Source organism: Oryctolagus cuniculus, chromosome 10 (assembly GCF_964237555.1).
Source record: "Oryctolagus cuniculus chromosome 10, mOryCun1.1, whole genome shotgun sequence".
In the NCBI taxonomy this organism is placed as follows: domain Eukaryota; kingdom Metazoa; phylum Chordata; class Mammalia; order Lagomorpha; family Leporidae; genus Oryctolagus; species Oryctolagus cuniculus.
The window spans coordinates 103,132,401-103,158,495 of record NC_091441.1 but is presented as its reverse complement, the minus strand read 5'-3'; the positions used below and the strand labels follow the sequence as shown (position 1 = coordinate 103,158,495).

The 26,095-nt window shown below is 48.4% G+C and overlaps 1 protein-coding gene across 7 annotated transcripts in view; it reads right to left on the bottom strand.

The window, feature by feature from the left end:
• The window catches only part of LARS2 (leucyl-tRNA synthetase 2, mitochondrial), a 288,717-nt gene that overhangs the window by 93,945 nt on the left and 168,677 nt on the right, over positions 1 to 26,095 (bottom strand). For all 7 annotated transcript variants that reach the window (XR_007921592.2, XM_051851689.2, XM_051851691.2 and 4 more), the window contains one exon: positions 1,914 to 2,003. Coding sequence is in view for 6 of the 7 variants with exons in the window: in XM_051851689.2 (XP_051707649.2) it covers positions 1,914 to 2,003 (90 nt within the window). In the remaining variant the exon portion in view is untranslated. The remainder of the gene's footprint in view (positions 1 to 1,913; positions 2,004 to 26,095) is intronic.

Genomic DNA, 26,095 nt, shown 5'->3' with positions numbered 1-26,095 from the left:
GTGAAAATCCCATTCAAAGTACAAGACAGATCAATGCACTGTAACAGTCGAGAAAGTTCACTGCCTTCTACATTCCACAAACCCTGCAGACACTACCATTACTGAGTTCTGGTGCGGAAGAGTACCTGTAGTTGAGTGAAATGGTTATTAAAACTTGGCTCCCTTTGTGCGGGTACTGGCAGTTAGTCCTCTTGGTGGTAACCAAGACGACTTCACAAAATGTGATCACACTTCGATTATGGTGTATCACCTTTAGATTGTCTTCACTGACCGCCCCCCACCCCGCCCCTGCTACAAAGTAAGAAATACTCAGAATACATTGCTCTCATCTCCCCAGCCCTCTTGTACTGTTTGCCATTTTTGCCATCTGTAACTTTAACAGCCATGAAACCCTAATAAAATAGACAAAAATCTCTATTCCCTCTTGCTTGGGAAGAAGAAGGGATAATCAATCTCACCCTTGGTTCTACTTCTCTTCCCTCGTTTTACCTCTTGATTTCTGTTAGTGCCGTTATTTTTATGCTGTCAAGAGCTAAGACACTTTTGTTTCATTCTGAAATTCAAATTGAGCCCTTCGCGTTTGCCTCTGTTTTAATTCTACATATTTAAAATCTTAGCACACAGCGACTGTATAAATATTATTCATGAAAAACCAAGCAATGTGATGGGGCCCACAGGAAAGGAAATGACTTCTCGGTCATTAAATTCTTCCCATCAAAGGAGGCTGTTCCAAGCATAAAGGCTTAGAGGCTCCCATGCTGGTCCTTTCTGACCTTCTTGCCGGGGGCCGCCTCATCGACACTCAGGCAGGGAGGAAACGTGCTACACCTGCGATGCCCAGACCACTGCTGCCATGTGAGGCTTCTGCATACTTGGAACCTGGCTCCTGTGGCTGAGGACCTGGGTTTTAATGTTATTTCATGTTCATTACTTTAAACTTAATTTTAAACCACACCACGTGGCTGGTGGCTATCAGCTCTAGGCCACACTATAGCGAGCAGCCTCATGTCCCACCGCTGCAAGCCTAACCCACGCTCATCAACCTCTCGTCACAACAAACGTGGGCACCACTGGCCTTCAGGTACCACCTACCTCTGATCTTCCCCTGCACTCTGGGAGATCCCCACCTCGCGGCGCCCAGCCAGCCACACACCTGGGACGGGGAGCAGGGGCAGAAGCTGAGAAGCCCGGGCCCCTCATACACTCTCTCCCTGATTTCCTTACAGGCTACAGAAACTGGGTTATTGGCTGGGTGTTCAGGGTTGAAATAAAACCGGTTCCTGTCTTAGAGGCACTAAACCAGGCCAGCAGCTACGTGCTGGGTTTGCTGTGATTTTCATGAACCTGACGTAGTGTGGGGAGCAACTCGGACTAGACTAAGTTACTGGAATTAAGACTTATTCTATGCATCTGCTCTCCCACAATATGGCGCTGAGAAGGGAGTAAACAACTTCTACACAGCTGCCTCTCGCCAACTTGAGTGATGACCTGCAGGAGCTGATCCTGCTCCTGATTGGAGGAGAGCAGCATACTCGGCGTGTGGGTAGCAGAGTTGGGATTGGTGGAAGAGGACTATAAAGGAGGAGAGAGACAACATGCACGAGGAACATCTAAGGGGAACATCCGGATAACATCTGAGCAGCCCCCGAGAGAGCCGGCCGGCGGTGTGCCGCTCCCCCGCAGAGGTGGGGAAAGTGGCAGGGGGAGCCGCCCTTCCACGGAGGTGGAGGGACGGCAGCCAACCCGGGAAGGGCCGAGCAGACAAAAGAACAGCGCAGGGTCCTGTGTCGTTCCTCCGCGAAGAGGGGGAGCGACAACATAGTGATCATTTCCACGGCTATCATGGCAACAGAGCTTACCTGCTTCTTCTGTGAGAACAATGAATTTTAACAGTGTGGCTGCCTTTAACTCACCTCCTTTTGATAGGCCAGTCCAGCTTCATAGAGTTTAATAAAGAGGTGCTGAGTCCATCTGTAGTAGTCTGGCAGACACGTAGTTACTTCCTGCCAAAAATGGGGAGAAAATTGTGAATGGGCCTCTGTAAACATTCTCCCCACCAAGTACGCATCAGTCTTGCCATTCAATTTTGAAAGCAATCAAATCACAAAAATATTTACCAGCCCATAATACGTTCACCAATTCATAAAGTGAGGAAAGCAGCAATTTTTTCTGGAGAGACGCTGCTGCAATGCCATCACCAGCACCCCTAGGGCGTGGTCAGCGACGAGAAACTCACCTTCAACTCTTCCGCGTACCCCTGCCCAACCACCCATGCAACAAACAGGTGAATTACACTGTAGGAAATTGGGTCTTCACATTTTGTCAGCACAAACATACGTTTCAAAAGGGTCATAGGAGGGGCTGGTGCTGTGGTGCAGCAGGTTAAGCCTCAGCCAGCAACACTGGCATCACACACAAGCACCAGTTCAAGTCCCAGATGTGCCGCTTCCAATGCAGCTCCTGCTAATGGACCTGGGAAAGCAGCAGAAAACGGCCCCAGCACTTGGTTCCCTGCCACCTGCGGGGGAGACCGGATGGAGTTCTAGGCCCCAGCTTCAGCCATTGTGGTCATCTCGGGAGTGAATGAGCAGAGGGAAGATCTCTCTCTCTCTCTCTCCCACCCTCTTTCTTGCCTGCCCTCCCTTCCTCCCTCCCTCCCTCCCTCCCTCCCTCCCTTTCTTTCTTTTTTTTTTTTTTTTTGACAGGCAGAGTGGACAGTGAGAGAAAGAGACAGAGAGAAAGGTCTTCCTTTTGCTGTTGGTTCACCCTCCAATGGCCGCCGCGGCTGGCGCACTGCACTGATCTGATGGCAGGAGCCAGGTGCTTCTCCTGGTCTCCCATGGGGTGCAGGGACCAAGCACTTGGGCCATCCTCCACTGCACTCCCTGGCCACAGCAGAGAGCTGGCCTGGAAGAGGGGCAACCGGGACAGAATCCGGCGCCCCGACTGGGACTAGAACCCGGTGTGCCGGCGCCGCAAGGCAGAGGATTAGCCTAGTGAGCCACGGCGCGGGCCTCTTTCTTAAGATTTATTTTATTTATTTGAAAGGCAGAGCTACGGGGGAGAGAGAGCGACTGTGAGAGCACCCTTTAATCCACTGGTTCACTCCCACTGGTTTACTCCCAAATGGCTGCAAACAGCCAGGGCTGGGCCAAGCTGAAGCCAGGAGTTGGGAACTCCATCCAGGTCTCTCACATGGGTGTAGGGGGTCCAAGCGCTCAGGCCACCTTTTGCTGCTTTCTCAGGGCCATTAGCAGGGAGCTGGATTGGTAGTGGAACAGTGGGACCTCGAACCGATGCCCATCCAGAATGCTGGCACTGCAGGTGGGCAGCTTTACTTGCTATGCCACAATGCTGGCCACACAATAAATGTCTCAAAAAAAAAAGTTTATTTTGGTGCACAATATTTTTGAATTATAAACATAGTTTTTTCATAATATGCATTTTCCATCAACTTCCTGAAATTCCCCCTATGTTGGGATCATGAATTAATTCATGAATGTCACTCATTTTGAAAACTATCACAAAGTTTGAGAGGAACATTTGCCCACTTTGGTATGATCCTTACTGGAACAAAAACCTTAAGTTTATGCATATAGTTGGAGACCAGGTGCTCCTTTAGATCCATTGTGACCCATTATGTGAATGAGGCCACTGTCTACAGAGAAAGACCAGTTAAAAACCACACCAACTATTAAACCTAGTGAGAAACCAAGTGGTTTAAATTTGCAAGCTAAGCCAATGGTTCCCAAAATTTATTTTTCTGTCCTCAAAACACATTTGCTACAAAATTAAAGAAAAATTCTTAATTAACCAACTTGTAAGGTTTGTAGCAGATAAAACATATAAACCTCTATACTGTCACATGTTTCTTTCCTAGTAACCTTTAATTTCATATATGGAATATATCCATACAGAATGGATGAAGGTGGGGCTGGCACTGTGACATAGCAAGTTAAGCCACTGGCAGCAGCGCAGGCATCCCATACGGGTGCCAGTTCCAGTTCCAGCTGCTCCACTTCTGATGCAGCTCCCTGCCAATGCACCTGGGAAAGCAGCAGAAGATGGCTCAGTGCTTGGGCCCTTGCATCCCTTGTGGGAGACCCGGAAGAAGCCCTAGGTCCTGGCTCCTGGCTCCAGGTCAGCCCAGCTCCAGCCATTGCAGCCATTTGGGGAGTGAACCAGCTGATAGAAGATATCTCTCTCTCTCTCACTGTAATTCTGTCTTTCAAATAAATAATAAATCTTTTCTTAAAAAAAGAAATGGATGAAAGGAAGGGACGTTTCAAATAATTCCACTGTAATGGATTTTTGATGGAAAGCATGCTTCTTTCCTTGATTTCTTTCTTTTCTTCCTTCCTCCCTCCCTCCCTCCCTCCCTCAATCCCTCCCCTCTTTCTTTTTAAAGATGCAGTTACAGAGAGATGGATAAAGAGAGATCTTCCATCTGCTGGTTCACTCCCCAAAGGGCCACAAGCCTGGAGCTGAAATGATATAAAGTCAGGAACCAGGAGCCAGGAGCTTCTTTCGGGTCTCCCACAAGGATACGAGGCTCAAGGACTTGGGCCATCTTCCACTGCTTTTCTCAGGCCCATCAGCAGGGAGCTGGACTGGAAGTAGAGCAGCTGGGACTTGAACTGGCACTCACATTGGATGTGGGCACTGCAGACAGGACTCAACCCGCTATGTCACAGCACCAGCCCAAAGGTATAATTTTATCAAAAGAGCAAACCAAGTAGTCTTCCTAAGATCAATCAATGAGAGTGCTTCAAACTTAGGAGGGAAGAACACAAGGCAGCAACTGAGCAAGGTGTCAGGTAAACTCCTGGTGCCCCGATGGACCTTCCTCCTCCTTTCCTTTCTTGCTTCCTCCCTCTCTCCTTTTTTAAAAAGATTTATTTATTTACCTGAATGAGAGGGAGGGAGGGGAAGGGGGGAGGGAGAGAGAGAGAGAGAATGGATCTGCCATCTACTGGTTCACTCCCCATGTGATCACAACAGTTGGTACAGGCCAAAGCCAGGAGCCTAGAACTCAATCCAGGTCTCCCATGTGGGTGCAGGGGCCCAAGCACTTGGATCATCTTTTGCTGCTTTCTCAGGCTCATTAGCAGGGAGCTGGATGGGAAGCGGAGCAGCCAGAACTTGAACCTGTGCTCCCATGGGATGCTGGCACAGCAGGCAGCGGCTTAACCCACTGAGCCATAGCAGTAGCCTTTAGACTATGGACTATTTTTCTATGTGAAATTCCCAGGTCTTTTTGTGTGCTGTTTTGTGAAAATAGCAAGTACTATTAGAGAATAAAATTTCATCTGTAAATAACTCAACTCTGGCCATACCTCCCCACCCCAAGGCAGCAAGTGCGTAACCAAGCTGCCTGCCAGCTTTGCCTGCCCTGTCATTGTCCTCCACCGTGCCACGCCACAGCAGGGATTTCTGAGCCACACATACGACACAGCCTGCGCCGGCTAACACACACTCCTCGGACAGCAAGTCTGCAGGGCTGTGAGGCTCAAACGATCTCACCTACTCAAGAATCACACTAGCACTGTGTCAGGGGGCCTGCCGCCCCCAACTTCCAAGCTCACCCTTCCCCCATCATCTTTGTCTCACCCGCTGTCCACCCTGCCGGCCTGAAACCAATTGTTCTCTTCAGCTTTATGCTCAAGGAAGTAAAAAAATTCCATTTTTAACAAGCCCAGGACAGGGGCTATGTTTGGTCTGTTTTGCTGTGCTCATTACTGTAAACTTAGGTCCTGGTACATTGAGGGTCCCTAAACCTGTTATTAAATGCAGAATAAGCTAAATATATGGATGTATGCCTGCTGCCTGCTGCCTGCTGGGCCTGCCTGTCCATGTTGAAGCAAGCTTGTATCCCCTGTGTAGGTTACACTGCGGTCCACAGGAATGATGTGGATAGAGGATGGGGGAGGGGTAGAAGATTATGGTAAACATAGTCCCAGAGCTCTACTGTGGCTACCTATATAAAAAAAAATTCTTATCCATTAGAGTTTGAAGATGCATATAAGGCCAATATGGGACGGCAAAGGAAAGTCTTTAAAGTCTAGTGGCCGGGGCCTCATTATTGCTTGTCTTTCCTGGGTACTTGAACAATAAAAAATCAAAATCCTCGTAATGCCTCTGTATCTGCTTCTACAGACCGAGAGCAACGGGCAGCACTGTTGTCCTCATCTAGGTTTATGGTTGTGAAAGTCACTTCTACCTTAAGCAGAAGACACAGGGGACATAGGGAAAAAGCAAAACCAGAGTGCCATCCGGCCACGCACCAGCCCCCTTCCCACCAGCCCTGTCACACGAAAGGCGCGGCTGAGCGGGCAGTGGGGAGCTCAGGCGCCCGTTTCACCCCGACTTCCACTGGTCTGCCCTGTTTCACAGCCTGCGTTTCCAGGCACGTACTTTGAAGGAAAAGTAACCTCAGCTGCTGAGCGAGTACAGTTTGAAAACCACCTTGGGGCTGTTTCCAGTCCCGACGTGGTCCGCGGCTTCCGGCTCAGAGGCGGCTGCAAGTGCCCTGAGGAAGGCGCGGTGCCCCTGTCCATGTATTCCCACGTGCACTCGGGCCCAGCCACGGCCCACTCAGCCAAGACAGGGTGGGTGGGGGCAACTCGCGGGTGCATCGTGAACTCTGTCGGCAAGCGGCACGGCTCAGAAATGTATTTCCAGAAAGTCAGCGCCCTTCTGGAACTTCTCTGATTCGCTCATTAAAACAAAACAACAGCTATTTCTAGTCTTCTCACATTTATCTCAGACAAGTCATTAAAAACGTCTTTCTGAAATGAAACTGCTTCTAAGCTATTATTTTAGCCAACTGGGTAGAAATCCAAATTCCTTTTCGCATTTTCACTGGAACTACGAGGGTCTCCTAGGGGCTTGAGCACACACAGAGATGTTAGCAAGCCTGCCTTCCTCGCTCTAAGGCAGGGGTTCTCAACGGGAAAAGCCTGCTCCTCAGGGACCACCTGGTGGTGACTGGAGTTATTCTGTTTGTCGAAACTCTGTGTGTGTATCTGACAAAACAAAAAACAACCCAGCCCCAAATGTCAATAGCATCAGGGCAAAGAAACCCTGATCTGAGGGTGTAGGTTTTCTCACTTTGAGTTTGTAACCACAGGCAGCATAAAGGAGAATTAATCAAGTAAGTCTCTGGAGGGCATTCCATTAAAAGTGATAAAATGGATCGAACATCACTGGGCAAAAACAGACACCCGGAGCCAGGTAACTCCGCCCTGTCCCCTCCACTGAGCAGGCCACAACTCCGCCCTGTCCCCTCCACTGAGCAGGCCACAGGACCAGCAGCCCTCAGCCCTCCCATCAACTCGGAGCTGGACGGAGAAGGGGTGTGTCAGGCCCACGGTCACAGATAAAACTCTGCTAGGCATGCATCAGGCCATTTCCCAGGAACGAAGGACTGATTTCTACCATCTGAATTTTAAACCAATTAATAGGCCTCCAAACAGTCGTCTGACTTGGAAAAAGCCTCACGTAACACATTCACGTCATGAATTTGCTATTTTGAAGTTACAGAGGCACATGGTTTCTCTTGATTTGAAAGCATTTTCTCTCTGCCCACAAAAGGGTTACTGAACAGGGGTTAAAAACAGCAGAAAGAATTTGGGCCCTTGCATCCACAAGGGAAACCTGGAAGATGATCCTGGCTCCTGGCCCAGCCCTGGCTCTCGCAGCCATCTGGGGAGTGAACCAGCAGATGGAAGCTCACACATTCTCTCACTCTTTCTCTCTCTGTATTTCTGCCTTTCAAATAAATAAATAAATATTTCCAAAAGAGTTACTGAACAATTAAATGTTTAAAGATCATCCAATGGAATCTGCCCATGGTGCCCAAATGTGGGTCCCCCAACCCTGCCACCAGCCCCAAGGGGAGCTCCGTATCCCTGGGTGAGGCTTTCCTGTGCTGGCGTCTGCCCACCAGCTGTGGGATGGAGCCAACTTGGCGAGACTTGCCTGGGAGACCACAGAAGAAGTCAAACAACTGCTCACTGTGCTCCGAACCCCCTTTCCATCCCTGCCCTCGCTTTACCTGCCAACGCCTACGTTAATACACCATTGTTTCTAGTGTGAAGTCAAGTAATTCAAAGTGATGTCTCTAAAAGCAACTGCAGTTTAGCCACACTCCACGTAGACCCCTATAAAGGTGTCAACATCCACAACCTCCCGGGCTCCAGAAAGCCCAATCTAGCTGCCAAGAGATCAAAGTCATGCATCTGGGACCTCAACTAGAATCGTTCCTCCACATGGCAATTTCATGTTCTGTGATACCTGGCTTTTAGCACTGAAAATGTTTTGTACATTCACAGGCAAACACAGAAGGTGAGCATGCTCAGAATCCAAGCCAGGCTCAAAACATCAGCCCTGGAGAACTGCCACACACACCTCCTCGATGACTCTGCACAAATTAACATCGAAGCCAGCCTGCGCATCTAAGCCAGCCGGCAGCACGGGGATTGGACAGTGACAGTCTGAGAGGCCTGAGCCACAAAGGCCCGGTTCTCCCAGATGTGAAACGCTATTTAGCCTATGAAGGAAGAATGACATCAGTCAGTCATCTTGTGTGTGCCACCGAGGTCCCTTCAGGCTGACCCTTGCCCCAGGAAGGGACTGGGAGAGTGTGACTACAGGGAAAGACAATTCACTTTGACCAGTGCGACCTGGGTTCAAGTCCCTGCAGTGTTACTAGCTCTGTGGCCACGCCACGTTTCCCTACCTAGAAAACAGGGGTAATAAAGCCATCTTAGAGGGCTACTGTAGGGACTAAGATGCACTAACGTGTGCAAAGCACAAGGCTGGCACATGGGAGGGATCCAGGGTGCTTCCTCCCTTGGCTGTACTCAGAGTGAGCTGTGGCAGGGGACAGGCTGGCTTCACTACCACACCACCCAAAGAGTGGACCGCTGCACCTGTTAGGCTACTGGGGCAAGGTAAAGGGAGAGGAAGGGGCTGGGGTAAATAGAGCTAACTATCTCCTACAAATTATTGCCTTTCCGACTAAAAAGAGCGGGTGTTTCTGAGGGAAAGACCAAAACACATGACCAGATGGGGAAACCCACCCAGGGCGGCTTGCTGTCGGCTTGAATGACAGCCCACCCCAGAGAAGGCTGCTTGGTCGCCTCTGACCTGGCAGGATGTAGCTGGGTCTTTGCTTCTCAGGCCAGTCGCAACACAGACAGTGATGGGTCCCAGATCACAGCACAGGTGACGTCACTCAAAGCCATCATGCATTACATTGGCATCCCATCTTCACAATATTTAGGTTAGCCATTGGGAATTTAACAAAACAAAAAGAACATGTTTATCAAGTCAGTCATTCAGCGGCCCTTAGCCCTGGAAAAGGAGCAGTGTCAGAGAGGCGAGCAGCCACCAATTCTAGGGACAAGGCACCGCCTCCCCCTCTCCCCAGTCTCTGTGAGCCTCCTTGCCCTCAAAACAAAGAACCTCAGAAACAGAGACGGTGGGGAGGGGTGCTGGGGACCTCACAGACTTTAGAAAAAAAGGGATCTTCTGTAAAGTGCATTTTTGTCCTTTGTTCTTTATTGCCACCGATCAAAGGGAAATGTATGCTGATGACCCTGCTTTTCATTCCTTCCAGGTTCTTTAATTCCACAGAGGGGGGCCTTGGAAAGCACAGCACAGCTCAAAGGCCACCAGCACTCACACTGCACAGCTTTAACGAGAAAAACCCGAATCCGAAGTCCTCCTGGAGAGGGTTCCAGGCTCAGGCCTACAGCCCTGAACACGTGCTGTGCCGGAAGAAGACCAGGAGGGCTCAGGAGACTAGCTGCCACACAAGCCACTTGCGGGCCCCTTACACTAGGTGTCCGCACTCTGCACTGGTTCTGAAACCTGGCTGCACCTTGGAATCAAGCTTTCAAAGTCAGGAACATCAGGCCCACCTCCAGAGGTTGGGGACCACTGCCAAGAGGTTCCTCCCAGACACATCTCCCTCCCAAGCACAGCATGGAAGACAAGGTCTTGTCCTGCCCTCAGGTGTCTGCGAACTCAATGGCTTCGACAGGGGCTGAGAGCACAATCAGTCTGTGTGAAGCTTCAGACTGGGAGTCCACACACGCGCTAGGAGGGGTCACTCAGGGAACCTGCTCTTGACCTTGCACAAATCTTCCCTCACACCTCGCTCCCATCCCAATGAAGATCTCTTGGTCCCTATATTCAAATTTCCGCTTTCAGAAAACAGCACATAACCATTTTCCACCCACGTGCACGGCAACAGCTGCATAACCTGCAGCTCAGCAACTGGGCATCGGGCAGCTCGACGCCCTTCCCGGAAGAGAAACGACTCGTGGAGGGGAAACTGGACAACATCCACCAAAAGGGGCCTGGCCCTTGCTGGCCTCCCAGCAAAGAGGAAGCAGGAGGGGGTTAGTTCCTCACTGAGATGCTCCTGTAGGACCCTTGGGCAGGAGACAGACAGGGAAAGAGAGGCCAGGCAGTGCAGCGGCTCTGGCCGTGAGTCTGAATCAGGGAACAAAGCCCCGCAGTGCCCAAGGAGCAGCGCACAGTACACAGCGCCTCGCTGCCCGCACCGAGCTTCCTTGCTTCCTCTCATCTCACTGCCCGTAGCAGCCCAGCTCCTGGGTGGCAGTGGCAAAGCCAGAGCCCAAGACTGTAGACTCACTGGGGTGGGAGGCAGCGGCACAGCAGCTGGAAGGGCGGACCCTGTGCCCTAGCTGATTCGCACACGTGCTCTAGGTCAGGCAGTGTGGACGAGCCGCCGCAGACCTGCAGAAAGGCTCGGCACGGCCAATGATCCCCTGGGAGTAACGACAGCGCCAGCAGCAACAGTGGGCTGAGCAGGCGCAGGGCGTCGGGCGCAGACGAGGAGCATCTTGTTCAGCTCTCGGGACTATCCTGGGGCCAGTGGCTGTGTGGAGACACAGCACCCACCCGGGCCTCCTGCACCCCTCACCCTGCTCTGCCTGTCTTTCCACACCACTGTCACCTTCCACCTACCACATCACTCACTTATTCCCCACGTTTACTGCCTGACTTTGCCCATCCCCAGTGACTCACCACAGGTCCCAAACTGTGAACTTAAGGTTCTCTGTGAAACAGTGTTTGCACCCCACCCCTCACCCATGTGTTCATTCCAACTGTCTGGAACAGTGACTGGTGCAAGCATGCTTAATAAATGGTAGCTGAGAGAATAACCACCATTTTATAGATCAGAGAATTGAGACTCAAAGTTGTTTAAGATTGCATGGTTAGGGCGGGAACTGTGGTGCACTGTTCAGGATGCCTACTTTCCCCATCAGAGCGCCTGGGTTCAATTCCCAGCTCTACTTCTGACTCCAACTTCCTGCTACTGCGCACCTTGGGAGGCAGCAGGTGATGGCTACAGTAGTTGGATCTCTGCCATCCATGTGAGAGACCTGGGCTGTGTTCCTGGCTCCTGGCTTCGACCTGGCCCAGACCTAGTTGTTATGGGCATTTGGCAAGAGAACCAGCAGATAAGAATTCTGTCGACCTGCCTGTCTCTTTTTCTGTCTCCCTGTCTTTCAAATAAGTTTTTCTTTTTTTAAAGAAGACTATTAGGTAAAGCCAACGTATAAATACTGGGTTGCCATCAGTGATTTTTGTCATTTTTTTCATTGATTTTTTTTTTATAGTGACTCTGTTTTACTCTGGGAATTAGCCTACAGGCTAATTACTTTTCTTGAAAACACTCTGGATTAAATAGAGGGAAAAAGCCAGAGCTGGGTCTACAGTCTTATTCTGCTGAGACACCTTCCAAGACACATCTCCAGGTCTACCCAATGTTGTCCCAAGGAAGCAGAGCTGGGGTCTTAGAAACACACACCCTGAGGTTACCCGAGGAGCAGCTGTCTCCACAGCCCATGCGGCACCTCAGTGCTGTCCACAGGACCAACTCTGAGGACTGAGACCCTACGGGCAAGGGCCTGGCCTCAGTGCAGAACCACGGGGCACATACCTGGGGAGAGGAGTCACGGTCCACAGGCTCTGCAAACAGGCCCAACCTCCTGCTACCTGGCTACTGCTGTACAGTGGAAGAGACCAGGCGGACCCAGTGCCCACGAGGAATGAGGAAGACGCGGTAGCAGGATGCCATGAAGGCCCAGACCCCACCTAGGGGCCTGTGGCCTGACTGTACCCGTGCCTGTGTTCCTCAATAGCTGTGGATGGAGCCTCTGTGATGCTCCCAGGGACCCCTGCACCCCCAATCCCGGGCATTTGTGCCTCTACGTCATCCCCTCCCTCGGAGCTCGGGCTGGGCTTAAAGACTCACTGCTAATAGAAAGATTACAGCAAGTGATAAGCCGTCACTCCCAAGACTGGGTTACAAAGGGGCTCTGGCTTCTTAGGTGTTCTCCTCTCTTCTCCTCTCTCGCACTCTGTCTTGCTCTGAAGGAAGCCAGCTGTCCTGAGGAGAGGCCCATGAGATAAGTAAGTGAGGTCACCAATCAACAGCCTTCAAGGAACCAGTCGTTGGTGAAGCAGCTAAAACCACAAGAGCAGGCCCGGAAGCAGATCCTGTCCAAGCTGAGCCTCCACCCAGGACCTCAGCTTCCACCTTCAGGGCCGCCGGAAGAGGGACCCTGCACCGGCCGACGAAGCTAAGCCACACCCAGCTTCCCATCTGACAGAGACTGTAAGAAATGGACGCTCAGTGTTTTAAGCTGCTACGTTTGGAGACATTTCATTATGCAGCAATGGATAACTGGTTCATTAGTAAAAGGGGTCGATAATTGGACCAAATTCTGTGTGGATATGAGGATTGAATGAGACCCTGGACGTAATGTTCTTGGCAGATGCTTATTAGCACATAACTGAGAGGAGGGTAGCATTGCCAGGAGCACCAGAGGTATCCACGAATCAGCAGCTCCCTTCCCCGCAGTGTGGGGGGAGATTCAGGCCATCATCCAGGCCACAAAGAGGGACAGGGAGACCTGGTGTTCCACGCCTCTGTCCTACTGAGCTGAGTCTATCCCTCACTTCGGATCTAACTCCGGTCCCTTGACCCTATCATTCACACCCTGGAACTTTGTGGCCCTTCCCAAATGGGCTAGCAGCTCAAGGGCGCAGGTGGAGGGCAATCAGTGGAAGAGCTGAGGGTGGGCTGGAGATGGGGGTCTGAGCGCAGGCTCTGCCGTGGACCCAGGCTAACTGGAGACAAACAACTCTCCTCGCATGGCCTCCTCACCCCTCCCCAATCTGGAAGTCGAGATGCTGCAACTGCTGCAAGGAGAGGGTCTTTTTTTTTTTTTTTTTTTTGCTTCTCTTCAATTGATGCAACTCAGTAATTTTTATTGCAACTGGAAGACAATACATCACAGAAACTTTATGGTAGGTCTGGGGGAAAGTGTTATTTACAATAAATGATGAAATAGTTTGTCTTTGGCAATATGATTACACATGAAGAATGCAAGATGCAAGTATGGATGCCTCCGAAGCAGCGCCACCAAGTCCCTAGGTTCAGCTGATGGCGTCTGTCTCCACACTGCTTCTTTAGGTTAACACAAACACAAATGAACGTCACGTTCTTTCTCCTTTATGGTTCTCCCTTTCTATTCATGATACTGGCAGTTTCATACAGAAAAAAAAATTGGCTTTTGAAAAATTATTACTCCTGTAAATTAATTTGGCCATATAGGTCTATTGGCCAGGAAACGTCAGATGACCCTGACGTCAAGAGTAAACCTCTTGGTCTTCTGATTGCTTTATCACTGTTGTTTTTTTTTTTTTTTTCTGTAAAACAAAAACAAAACTCAAGAAATGTTACAGAATCAGAGTATAAAAAATGTACAAGTGTATATGCTTCCCAGACACACAGAGACTGTTCTTCCTCCACATGTTCACCATGGCAGTGTAAGTAGTGAGTGTGATGACACAGCATGAAACTGGTTACTGCATCAGCCATGAGCTCAGATGGTCTCAACGACACATACTCCAGAAATGCTGAATGCTAAATCACTGAAAGGGTGCTAAGGTTCATCTAACGAGAGGCGGAAGGGGCTGGGGAGCTCAGGCCACAGTCATGAGAGGATGGAATAGGGCTTCTAGGTTTGATAGGTTCGCCATATCGAAGTCTTTGAGAATCCAATATGGAGTATCAATTATTTGCAAAAGGTGGAGATGGCTGTTCCCCGCTTTTGCAAATGAAATACAGTGGAACCACACTGTTGTATAGATCCCAAATAAATAGATTTCAATGCTAACAGAATAACAGGAAGGGTGCTTGTGAGCATCTCACACTAAGTCAGAAATGGGTGTGATTTCAGAAATCCCACAGCAAGAAGAGCACCATGGACACATCAGTTTCGGCCATTAAAAGATGGACTGTTTAAAAAAACTGTGTTTTCCTTCCGTAATTTTTGGTGAGTGAAGCTAGCACTTGTTTGCTGAACTGTGGAAGAATTGCAGGGTCACACACATTATTATTATTATTAAGATTTATTTGAAAGAGAAAGTTACAGAGAGAGAGAGAGAGAGGCCTTCTATCTGCTAGTTCACTCCTCAAATGGCTACAATGGTCGGAGTTGGGCCGATCCAAAGCCAAGAGCCAGGAGCTTCTTCCAGGTCTCCCACATGGGTGGAAAGGCCCAAGGGCTTGGGTCATCCTCTACTGCTTCCCCAGGTCATTAGCAGGGAGCTAGATTGGAAGTAAAGCAGCCAGGACTTGAATTGTCGCCCACACGGGATACCGGCGCTGCAGGCCAGGGCTTAAATCCACTGTGCCACAGTGCCGGCCTTGGGGGTCTATCTTTCCAACACCATCAGCCCAGTATGGGCATACAGAGCTACTCAATAAAGCTCCATCAAAGCAATAATGTATCAATGCACGTGGTCAAAGAGCACTATATTTAGAAAAGCAATGGAAGCCTTGAGACAGGGGCCTTGGCACTTTTCTTAAATGTAACGGCTTTCCAATACAGTGTCATTGTCCTTAGAATCACAGTCTGGCTTTCCACACAGAAGGCTGTCAACATGGGAAACGCCACCCCAGTTCCTACTGCATGGTGATCTCAGAAGCCGGAGTGCAGGCCAGTGAGGAAGGACCATGCTTCCCTGCAAAAGCAGCTCCCACGACACCGCGGACAGGAGAGGGCTTTTCGGGACCTGCACCCAAGGAGCCGCTTCTCAATGCCGGTGTCACATGGGCTCAGCACCCTAGGTAGCTCCCCCAAACCCTCCAGGGAGAACGCTGACCAAGGGTCTGCTACTCAGGCCCTGTCCTGAGACTCGCTGGCGGGCTAGAGGGACAGAGAGGCCCCCCAGCTCCAGGCTCTGCACGCCCTGTCACCCACTGAATCACTTCATGAGACCACCCACGTTCCAGCCTGAGACCAGGCAGGTAAACGCGACCTTCCCTCGTTACAGAAAGATGACAGCCACCTCTGGTACATCTGTCACAGTCTCAGAAATCCTCAGCGAAGTTCCTCAGAATGTCCATCCCTCTCTCATTGCTTCCCTTCAGTCTTGAAGGGAAAGACGGACGGGCAGCCCACCTGGACCCTGCTAACACTCCAGCCCCGGACCCACCCCTCACAGCTCTCCTGCTTCTGCCTCGTTCCTTCTCACTGGGAGGGGCCCAGCCCGACCCTCACGGCCACCTCTTCCTCCTTCCTCCTGCCCACGACGCTCCCTGCGCAGGCTTCCTCTGCCTCGCTGACTGCCGCCCCTCCGCCCCGCCCTCTCATTCTCCTCCATCAACCACCTGTCAAACCGCATCTCTGCCAAAGTTGACCTCGACCTCCTATACCCTCCCTGTTCTTTCTGCAGAATTGAAGGAACGGGTGTTAATACCAGGGTATTGAATGCGTCTTGAACCTAACATTTAGCTAAGAATTCATTTTCATGCAATTATGTTCCTTGACTTAGGACTGAGACTGACAATGAGCATCTAAAGAAAGCCGAGCATGACAAACGTTAGCCGCTGTAGTTGTACAGCGCACGCATGTTATTCTTAGAAGTTTGTGTTTTGGAGCCAGTGCTGTGGCGTGGAGAGTAAAGCCGCCACGTGCAACACCAGTATCCCATACAGGCGCTGGTTCATGTCCTGGCTGCTCCACTTCCAATCTAGTTCCCTGCTAACGGCTTGGGAAATGCAGAGGAAGATGGCCTAAGTGTTTGGGCTCCTGCACCCATGTGAGTGACCCAGATGAAGCTCCTAGCTCCTGGCTTTGGCCTGGCCCAGTGCTGGCTGTGTGGCCATCTGGGGAGTGAACCAGCAGATGGAGTCAGTCTCTCTCTCTCCCTCTCTCTGTCTCTGTAACTATGACTTTCAAAATAAAATTTGTTTTTCAGGGTCCAGCGCTGTGGTGTAGCAGGTAAAGTCATTGCCTGTAGCACTGGCATCCCAAATGGGCACTGGTTCGAGTCTCAACTGCTTCTCTTCCGATCCAGCTCCCTGCTAGTGTGCCTGGGAAAGCAGCGGAGGGTGGCCCAAGTGCTTTGGCCCCTGTACCGGGAAAAAGCTCACGGCTCCATGCTTCAGCCTCACTCAGCCGTGGTCGTTATAGATGTCTGGGGAGTGAACCAGTGGATAGAAGATCTCTCCCTGTTTCTGTCTGTAACTCTGTCAAATAAATAATCTTTAGAAAAAATTGTTTTTCACACCTAGGGTTACCAGTTAAATTCTTAAGTAACATGTTCCGTGTGCTTCTGAAACCAATTTGGAGAAGGAGTATTAATGACAGGACAATCAGGGTCTCTGCATTTTTCAAGCCAATTTGCACTGTACTCCGGAACTGAAAATGGCTCTCGCTATTCCCCTGACCAGTGTTTTCTGGGCACTGTCACTTTTATGGTACACTGAAAGCTGTCCCATTACAAACGACAGCAGACTCCATGAACTATCCGTGATAAGGCAAGAAGCAATGATTTGCTTAATTTCTTGCTAATTGTTCTTTGTCAAATGACAAGAATTTCATCAAGGCAGACTAACAATACATACAGCTTTTCTAACTAGACAGCTGGGAACAGAAAAAACCTCCATTAAACTACAGATGAGATTAATTGGTTTGAGTTGCAATTTGTTATCATCCAGTTGGGCAGATGCCAGCATTTCAGCCACCCGAGCCAAATGGGCTCTCTGCAATTGTTCCACTTTTCTGGAAAGAAAAAAGCATCCATTTTATCTGCAACATCCTTGAAAATTTCAGGATCAACAGGAAAGAATCATCTGGAAAAAAAAATGTTTCTACAACATCAGCTGTCTAGGTTTCCTGAATCACACGAAGGCTACTTGTTAGACATGGGCATGGATCCCAAGGAAGAGGAAGTATCAGTTCCATGGATGCAAACACTGACAGCAGTGCCCAAAATAAGCCATTCTGCTGTCTGCAAGCTCCAGGAGCAATGAGTAATAGAAGCCTGCCACGGCTTGAAAGATCCCATATGTGACCAGAACAAGAAACAGAGTCGTAATACAGACAAGGTACGGAAAATCACTCTGCTAGCCCGGTGACTTTTAAGGGGAGCATTGGGGATGGGAGGCACTTATCACAATCGTACAGCTGGCAGAGGGCATTTTTAAAACTATCTTTTATATCTTTAAAACATCTCCTGTTTCTGGGAAGTAGAGTAGAGGTATTTTTTCCCTATTTTTCTAAAAAGTATAATTAAAAACCATGAATACCATACATGTGTCATCCTAAATGTGCATGCACTAAACTGAAAACTATGTGAAGCAAGAACTGATCAAACCAAAAGGAAAAATGAACAAATCCACAACAGTTCTCTCTCAACAATTAATAGACCAACCAGGTAAGAAACAGATGAACTCACTGTCACCCAGCTCAATCTGACATTTCTGGAACAACAGCAGAACACAACATTGTTCTGAAGCCAGGCGCCGAGACACAGCACGTCCTGAGCCGCGAAACCTCAGCAGTTGAAATCATGCAGAGTGTGTGCCCTGACCACAGTGGAGTCAGGCAAGAAACCAAGGACACACAGCGGAGGAGACAACCTCCAAATAGCTGAGAAGCAAACACACTTTTAAATAATCTGTAAGTCAAAGGGGACGTTTGAGGAAAAATAAAAAAGACATTTAACTGAGTGAAAATTAAAATACAACACCAAATTTTGGGGAAATCAGCTAAAGCAGTGCTTATGTCAGAAAACAGGAAAAGTGTTAAATCTGCAATCTAGGCACTCACCCCAGGGAACTACAAAATCAGGGGCCAGAGCTGTGGGACGGCAGGTAAAGCTGCCACCTGCAGAGCCAGCATCCCATATCCCGTACCAGCGTAGGGGCAGAGACTTTTTACACAAGACAGGACACGAGGGGGGCCAGCGCTGTGACATAGCAGGTAAAAGCTGCCACCTGTGGTACCGGCTGGAGTCCCGGCTGCCCCACTTCTGATACAGCTCCCTGCTAAGTGTGCCTGGGAAAGCAAGAGAAGATGGCCCAAGTCCTTGGGCCCCTATACCCACACAGGAGACCTGGAAGAAGCTCCTAGTTCCTCACATCAGCCTTGCCCAGCCCTGGCCATTGCAGCCATTTGGGGAATGAGCCAGTGGATGGAAGATCCTCTTTCTCTCTGCCTCGCCTTCTCTATAACTCTGCCTTTCAAATAAATAAATAAATCTTCAAAAAAAAAAAAGGAACTACAAAAATAAGGACAAAATAGATTCACACTAACAAGTTAAAAAAATGAAAATATACAGCAATGAAGTTGACAAAAGAGAAAAAGCAATGAAACAATATTAAGTTCTGGCCAGCGCTGCAGCTCACTAGGCTAATCCTCCACCTGCGGCGCCGGCACCCCAGGTTCTAGTCCCAGTTGGGGCACCGAATTCTTTCCCGGTTGCCCCTCTTCCAGTCCAGCTCTCTGCTCTGGCCCAGAAGTGCAGTGGAGGATGGCCCAAGTGCTTGGGCCCTGCACCCCATGGGAGACCAGGAGAAGCACCTGGCTCCTGGCTTCAGATCAGCGCAGTACGCCGGCCACAGTGGCCATTGGAGGGTGAACCAACAGCTCTCTCACTGTCCACTCTGCCTATCAAAAACAAAAATTTTAAAAAAAATTACGTTCTTTGAAAAGATCAGTAAGATAGGAAAAAAAAAAAAAAAAACACCTGGTTGGGGCTGGAGCTGTGGTGCAGCGGGTTAACGCCCTGGCCTGAAGCACCGGCATCCTATATGGGTGCTAGTTCTAGCTCCAGCTACTCCTCTTCCAATCCGGCTCTCTGCTATGGCCTGGGAAAGCAGTAGAAGATGGCCCAAGTCCTTGGGCCCCTGCACCCACGTGAGAGACCCAGAGGAAGCTCCTGGCTCCTGGCTTCAGATCAGTGCAGCTCAAGTCGTTGCAGACATCTGGGGAGTGAACCAGCAGATGAAAGACCTCTCTGTCTCTCTTTCTCTCTGCCTCTTCTCTTTCTGTGTAACTCCGACTTTCAAATAAATAAATCTTTAAAAAAAAAAAAAAGGAAAAAAGAAAAAAAAAAGGAAGAAACAAAGCACTAACAGGAACAAAACAGGGACACCACCGCAGTCCGTGCAGACATCAACAGGACAAGAGAGATGACGAACAACTCTACACGAGCGAATCTGGCAACCTCGTTGAAATGGATCAATTCCTCCAAACTCACAGGCTGCCACAACTCACCCAATGCGCAATGGAAATCTGAATAACTCATCAACTATTTAGAAAACTGAAGTCAAAATTTAAAACTTACTGAGAAAAATAAACTCTCAGCGCAGATGGCTTTGCTAGAGAAGTCTATCAAATGCTTAAGGAACCAGTGCCCACTCTATAGAATCTCTTCCAGGAAACAGACAGAGGGAATCCCAATCACTCATTCTGAAGCTAGTGCACCTGATACCATAACTGGAAAAAGACATTATGAAAATAAAAAACTACAAACCAATATTCCTTGCAAAAATGCTTAACTTCAGTCATGTATCGCTTAAAGACAAGGCCAGCTACCTTCTGAGAGAGGCATGGTTAGGCAAGCTCATGACTGTGCAAACAGAATGTTTACACAAACTAAGGGGGCTATGATGTCACTGGGTGATACGAGCTTCTGGGACCACCGTTGTATAACTGGCCCATCCTTGACCAACATGCGGTTATGTAGCACACAACTATGTTAACACACAGCATTATGCAAAATAAAGAAAAAACTACACGCCACGACCAAATGAGGCATATTCCAAGGGTGCACGTCCAGTTCACTGTTCAAAAGTCAATCAATGCAACCCATTAGCGGGCTAAAGAAAAGGAAAATCACGGGATCATAGCATTTGGTACAGAAAGAGCATGTGACAAAAGCCAACATCTATTCATGATAAAAACTGTCAGAAACCCAGACATACAACGAACAACTGAACTTGATAAAGATCTACAAACACCCTACAGCTGAAGTATCTGAGAATGGTGAAAGATGGAATGCCTTCCTCCTAAGACTGAGAACAAGGCAAGGAGGACCACTCGCACCACTGCTGCCCACACAGCACCGGAAGTACCATGCAGCGCAACCAAGTGAGAAAAGAAAAGAAAAGGCCTGCAGAGCAGGAAGGGAGGAATAAAACTGTCCCTCTTTGCAAATGATATGACGGTCTATAGAGAAAATACACACACACCTACAACTTTGAGTTCTACAAGGTCAAAAGCACACAAAAATCCACTGTATTTCAATATACTAGCAGTGAACTTACTAAACACAACTTAATAAAATATGGGGGCAGGCACTGTGGTGCAGCAGGTAAGATGCCATGTGCGACAGCCACACCCACCGGCAGAGGACCTGAGCTCCAGTCCCTGCTCTGCTCTGATCCAGCTCCCTGCCGTGTGCACCCTGACAGGCAGCAGGGGATGGCTCAAGTGCTTGGGTCCCTGCCACCCAAGTGGGGGACCCAGATGGAGTCCTGGGCTCCTTGTTTTGGCCTGGCCTACCCCAGCTATGGGAGACATGTGGGGAGGGAAGCAGCAGAGAATTCTGTGTCTATGAATTTCAAGTAAATAAAACTTGAAAACAATATACTATTTACAATTGCCAAAAAAAAAATGAAATACTTAGGTGTAAATCTAACAAAACACACAAGATGTATAAGCTAAAAACTACAAAATAACAATACCGCAAAAAATGGTCAGAAAAATTCAAAATAAGTAAATGACTCTTGGTCACAGGGATGAGGAAGGTCTGGCCCACAGAATCATGTGGTCTGGCCCTGCCATGGCAACCACAGGTGGGACCCAAAACTCAATGAACCTATAAAAGGCCAATTTTTAAGTTGATACTCTTTTTTTTTTTTTTTTTTGACAGGCAGAGTAGACAGTGAGAGAGAGAGACAGAGAGAAAGGTCTTCCTTTGCCGTTGGTTCACCCTCCAATGGCCGCCGCGGCCGGCGCGCTGCGGCCGGCGCACCGCGCTGATCCGATGGCAGGAGCCAGGAGCCAGGTGCTTTTCCTGGTCTCCCATGGGGTGCAGGGCCCAAGCACTTGGGCCATCCTCCACTGCCTTCCTGGGCCACAGCAGAGAGCTGGCCTGGAAGGGGGCAACCGGGACAGAATCCAGCGCCCCAACCGGGACTAGAACCTGGTGTGCCGGCGCCACTAGGCGGAGGATTAGCCTAGTGAGCCGCGGCGCCGGCCCAAGTTGATACTCTTTTTAAAAAAATGATTTATTTATTTGAAAGTCAGAATTACACCAAGAGAGGAGGAGGAGGAGGAGGAGGAGAGAGAGAGAGAATCTCTCATCCTCTGGTTCACTCTCCAGATGGCCTTGGCTAGGCCAGGCCAAAGCCAGGGACCAGGAGCTTCTTCCTGGTCTCCCTTGTGGGTACAGGGGCTCGAGCACTTGGGCCATCTTCTACTGCTTTCCCAGGCACATGAGCAGGGAGTTGGATCAGAAGTGGAGCAGCCAGGACTTGATGCCAGCACTGCAGGCTGTGGCTTAACCCACCAGGCCCCTAAGTTGATAACTGTAGGGCCTGTGAATGATTTTATAAATATTCAAATGGCCCTTGGCAGAAAAAAAGGTTCTGCACCCCTGCAGGAGAAGAGAGAAAGTAAACAGTCAAGCAGGCAAGGGAAGGACGACAGCAGGATGAGAGAGACAGGAGCCTGGCTGAGGCGTGTGCAGCCAGCGTCTGGTTAGCTGCTGGCCGCCGTGCTTTGAAATCTTACCACGGCTTTTCTTCCCTATTTATTCAATGTGGTAAAATACTAAGATGGTACCATCTTAACTGTTTTTCATCTTGCAAAACTGAAACTCTCCATTAAACATTAACTTTTCCACCCTTCCCTTTCCCTGCCTTTCAGCAACCAACATTCTATTTCCTATCTGTACGGTTTTTCACTACACTAGGTTCCTTGTGCGAGTCAACTTGGATAATACTCACTTCTTGTGATTGGCTTATTTCACTTGGAATACTGTCTTTAAAGTTGAATCATGTTGTAGCACTCGTCAAATTTTCCTTTTTGCGAATGAATGCATCTCACTGTATGTATACCCCTTTTTGTTTTATCTATGCACCTGTCGATGGACACATGGGTTGCTTCTACCTTTTGGCTACTGTGAATAATGCCACTATGAACATGAGTGGACAGGTATCTTGATACCCTGCTTTCAATTCCATGGCATATACAGTAGATGTGCCAGTGCACAAGGGTTCCAATTCCTCCTCTCCCCTACTTTCCCCTCCCCAACCTTCCCCTTTCCTCTCCTTTCCTTTCCTTTCTTTTGATAGGCAGAGTTAGTGAGAGAGAGCAACAGAGAGAAAGGTCTTCCTTCCATTGGTTCACCCCACAAATGGCCGCTACAGCCAAAGCTACGCCGGTCCAAAGCCAGGGGCCAGGTGCTTCCTCCTGGTCTCCCATGGGGTGCAGGGCCCAAGCACTTGGACCATTTTCCACTGCTCTCCCGGGCCACAGCAGAGAGCTGGACTGGAAGAGAAGCAATTGGGACTAGCCCACATGGGATGCCGGCACTGCAGGCAGAGGATTAACCAAATGAGTCACGGTGCCAGCCCCCAGCAGTCTCCTTCTATCCCTATCCTGTTGAGTGTTTTCATCACAGAAGGTATTATTTTTGTCAAACACATTTTCTGCATCAATTGAGAAGATCGTGTAGTCTGTTAAACAGTGTATATTACAGTGATTGACTTTCATATGTTGAATATATGTTGTACTCCATGAATAAATCCCACTTGGTTACATTGTGTAATTTTTTTTAAGATTTATCTGTTTGAAAGGCAGAGTTACAGAGAGAGATGGAGATAATACAGAGACTAAAACACAGAGAGAGAGAGATAGACCGACCTTCCATCTGCTGGTTCACTCCCCAAATGGCCACAACAACCATGGCTAAGCCAGGCCATAGCCAGGAGTCAGGAACTCCATCTGGGTCTCCCATGTGGATAGCAGGGGCCCAACCAGTTGGGTCATCTTCTGTTGCTTTCCCAAGCGCATTAGCAGGGAGCTGGATTGAAGCAGAGCAGCTGAGACTTGAACTGGTACTCATACAGGATGCTGGCACTGCAGCTGGCAGCTTAAACCCCTGTGCCACATGTAGGCATCTGGGTAATTCTTTCAATATACTGCCAAATTCAGTTTGCTAGCAACTCATTCAGGGTTTTTGTACCCATGCTTCTAAACTCTACCAACTCCCAACAACGGCCTTGTGAGATCTTAGCACAGGATGTCAGAAAGGTGCCCCCCCCAAACTTTCTGACCCACAAAACCTATGAGATAATAAATTGATGTTATTTCAAGATGATGAATTTGTGGCAATTGTTATTGTAGCAACAGAAGAGCAATACAGGAAATTTGCCTCGATTAAAAACAGCCACAGAAAGATCATCTGGGGACTAAGGGGAAATTCACAGATGGACCAATAGGTAATGTTATAAAATTACTGTCAATTTTTCTGAGTTTTTGAAATGATCTTGGGTTTTGCAGGACAATGTCCTAATTCTTCAGACCAGAATGCTGAAATACTTAGGGATAAAGTGCCATGCTCTGCTAGTCATACTCAAATTATTCAGGGGCACAAAGAAACACTTGTACTTATGATATATACAGGCATACCTCATTTTATTATACTTTGCCATGTTTTGCAGACACTGCAATTTTTTTATGAAGCAAAAATTTGTGGTAACCCTGTGTTGGCCGAATCTGTTGGCATCATTTTCTCAACTGCATGTACTTATTTCACATCATCTGTGTTACATTTTGGTAATTCCTGTAATATATCAAACTTTTTCATTATAATTATTCTATCTGTCATGGTGATCTCTGTATAGTGTAAACATTTATGCGCACTGGAAAATGAAAAGACATGCATGCAACCTGCTTTACTGCGGTGGCTGGGAACCATGCCTCTGAGGTATGCCTGCATAAATAAGGAGACAAAGCAGACATGGCAATGATTGTTGAACTCGGGTGGCCAGCACACAGAGGAATGCTATTGTACTCTCCTGTCAATCTTTCTGAACGCTTGAAAAAAACTGCTATTTCTAATAAAAAGTTGGAGGAAAAAAATGTTGCGTTAACTAGACAACAAAAAACACAGACTACATGATTCCATTTATTAAACATTAAAAAAAAAATAGGAACACAGAGTTCTGGAAATGGATGGGTGGTGATTGTTACAAAACAACATACATGTACTCACTACCATCAAACTGGTCACTTAAAAATGGGTTAAGGTGGTAAAGGTTATGTTATTTGTATGTTAACACAAATTAAAACATTATTTAGGAAAAAATTTTCAACAGTAAAACTACATTAAAAACAAGGGAGCCTGGACTTCAGCTTAATGGTTATGACACCAGTTAAGAATCCCACATCCCACACTGGAATACCTGGGTCCTATTCCTGGGTCCAGCTTCCTGGGAAAGCAGACCCTGGGAAGTAGTGGCGATGGCTCAAGTAGGCGGGTCCCTGCCTCACACGTGGGAAACCTGGGTGGAGTTTCCAGCTCCTAACTCCAGCCTGGCCTAGCCCAGGCCTTTACAGTATTTGGAGAGTGAACTGGTAGATACAACCTCTTTCCGTTTGTCCATCTCCCAAATAACAATTTTAATTAAAAAGAAAACAAAGAAATGATGATCATAAATGTGAGAATACTGGGTATGTGAGGTGAGGAGAGATGGAGTTATAACAGAAAGAGGGAACTCAGCATTGTGGCGTGCTGGGTTAAGCCGCTGCCGGAAATGCCAGCGTTCTTTATCAGAGCACTGATTTGAGTCCTGAATGCTCCACTTCCCATCCAGCTCCCTGCTAATGTGTCTGGGGAGGCAATGGAAGATGGCCCAAGTACATGGACCCCTGCCAGCCATGTGGGAGACCTGGATGGAGACCGGGATGAAATTCCTGGCTCCTGCCTTCAGTCTGGCCCAGCTCCAGCCATTGCAGCCATTTGGGGGACTGAGCCAGAGGACAGAAGATTCTCTCTCTCTCTCTCTGTAACTGCCTTTCAAATAAGTAAATAAATCTTAAAAAAAAAAAAAAATAACTGAAAGAGGGCACACACTGCACTTCTGGGCACGGGTGGTACTGTATTTCTTAATCTAGCAGCTGTTATACCCTAAACTAATATAGAAAGCTATACAGACATGTTCTATGCTCTAGCCCACATATGTCTAATATTTCAGCAGAAGTTATAAAAAGAATGCTTGCATTTGCCAGAACATCTCCTGTTTTTACAAATGCTATTGCTATTATTCATGTACACTCTATCTCTTGTCAGAGAGAACTGGTGAGGGGCCTGCATTCTGACTCCTACCTAATAAGGTCTGGGAACAAGATCATTCCTGAGATTCTTGTTTCTGAATAGAAAAACAGAAGTGCAGACTTACTGAAACAGAAACTGGGGGGAGGGCCCAGGGATCTGTGCTTTAACAAGTTCTCCTGGTGATTCTGATGCCAGAACTTGAGAACCACTGGTGTAAACAGACACACAAATAATCCTTGTCATTCTCACAGGACAACACTTCATCTTCATGACCTTTTTGATACTGCTTCCCAACACATTTAGAGCTCACTGTATCCATACAACACAGTCACCCACTCTATCGAAGGCCGTACCCGGCAGATGTACACAGTACTCTTATTTTCTAAGGACTTTAAGGAATGAG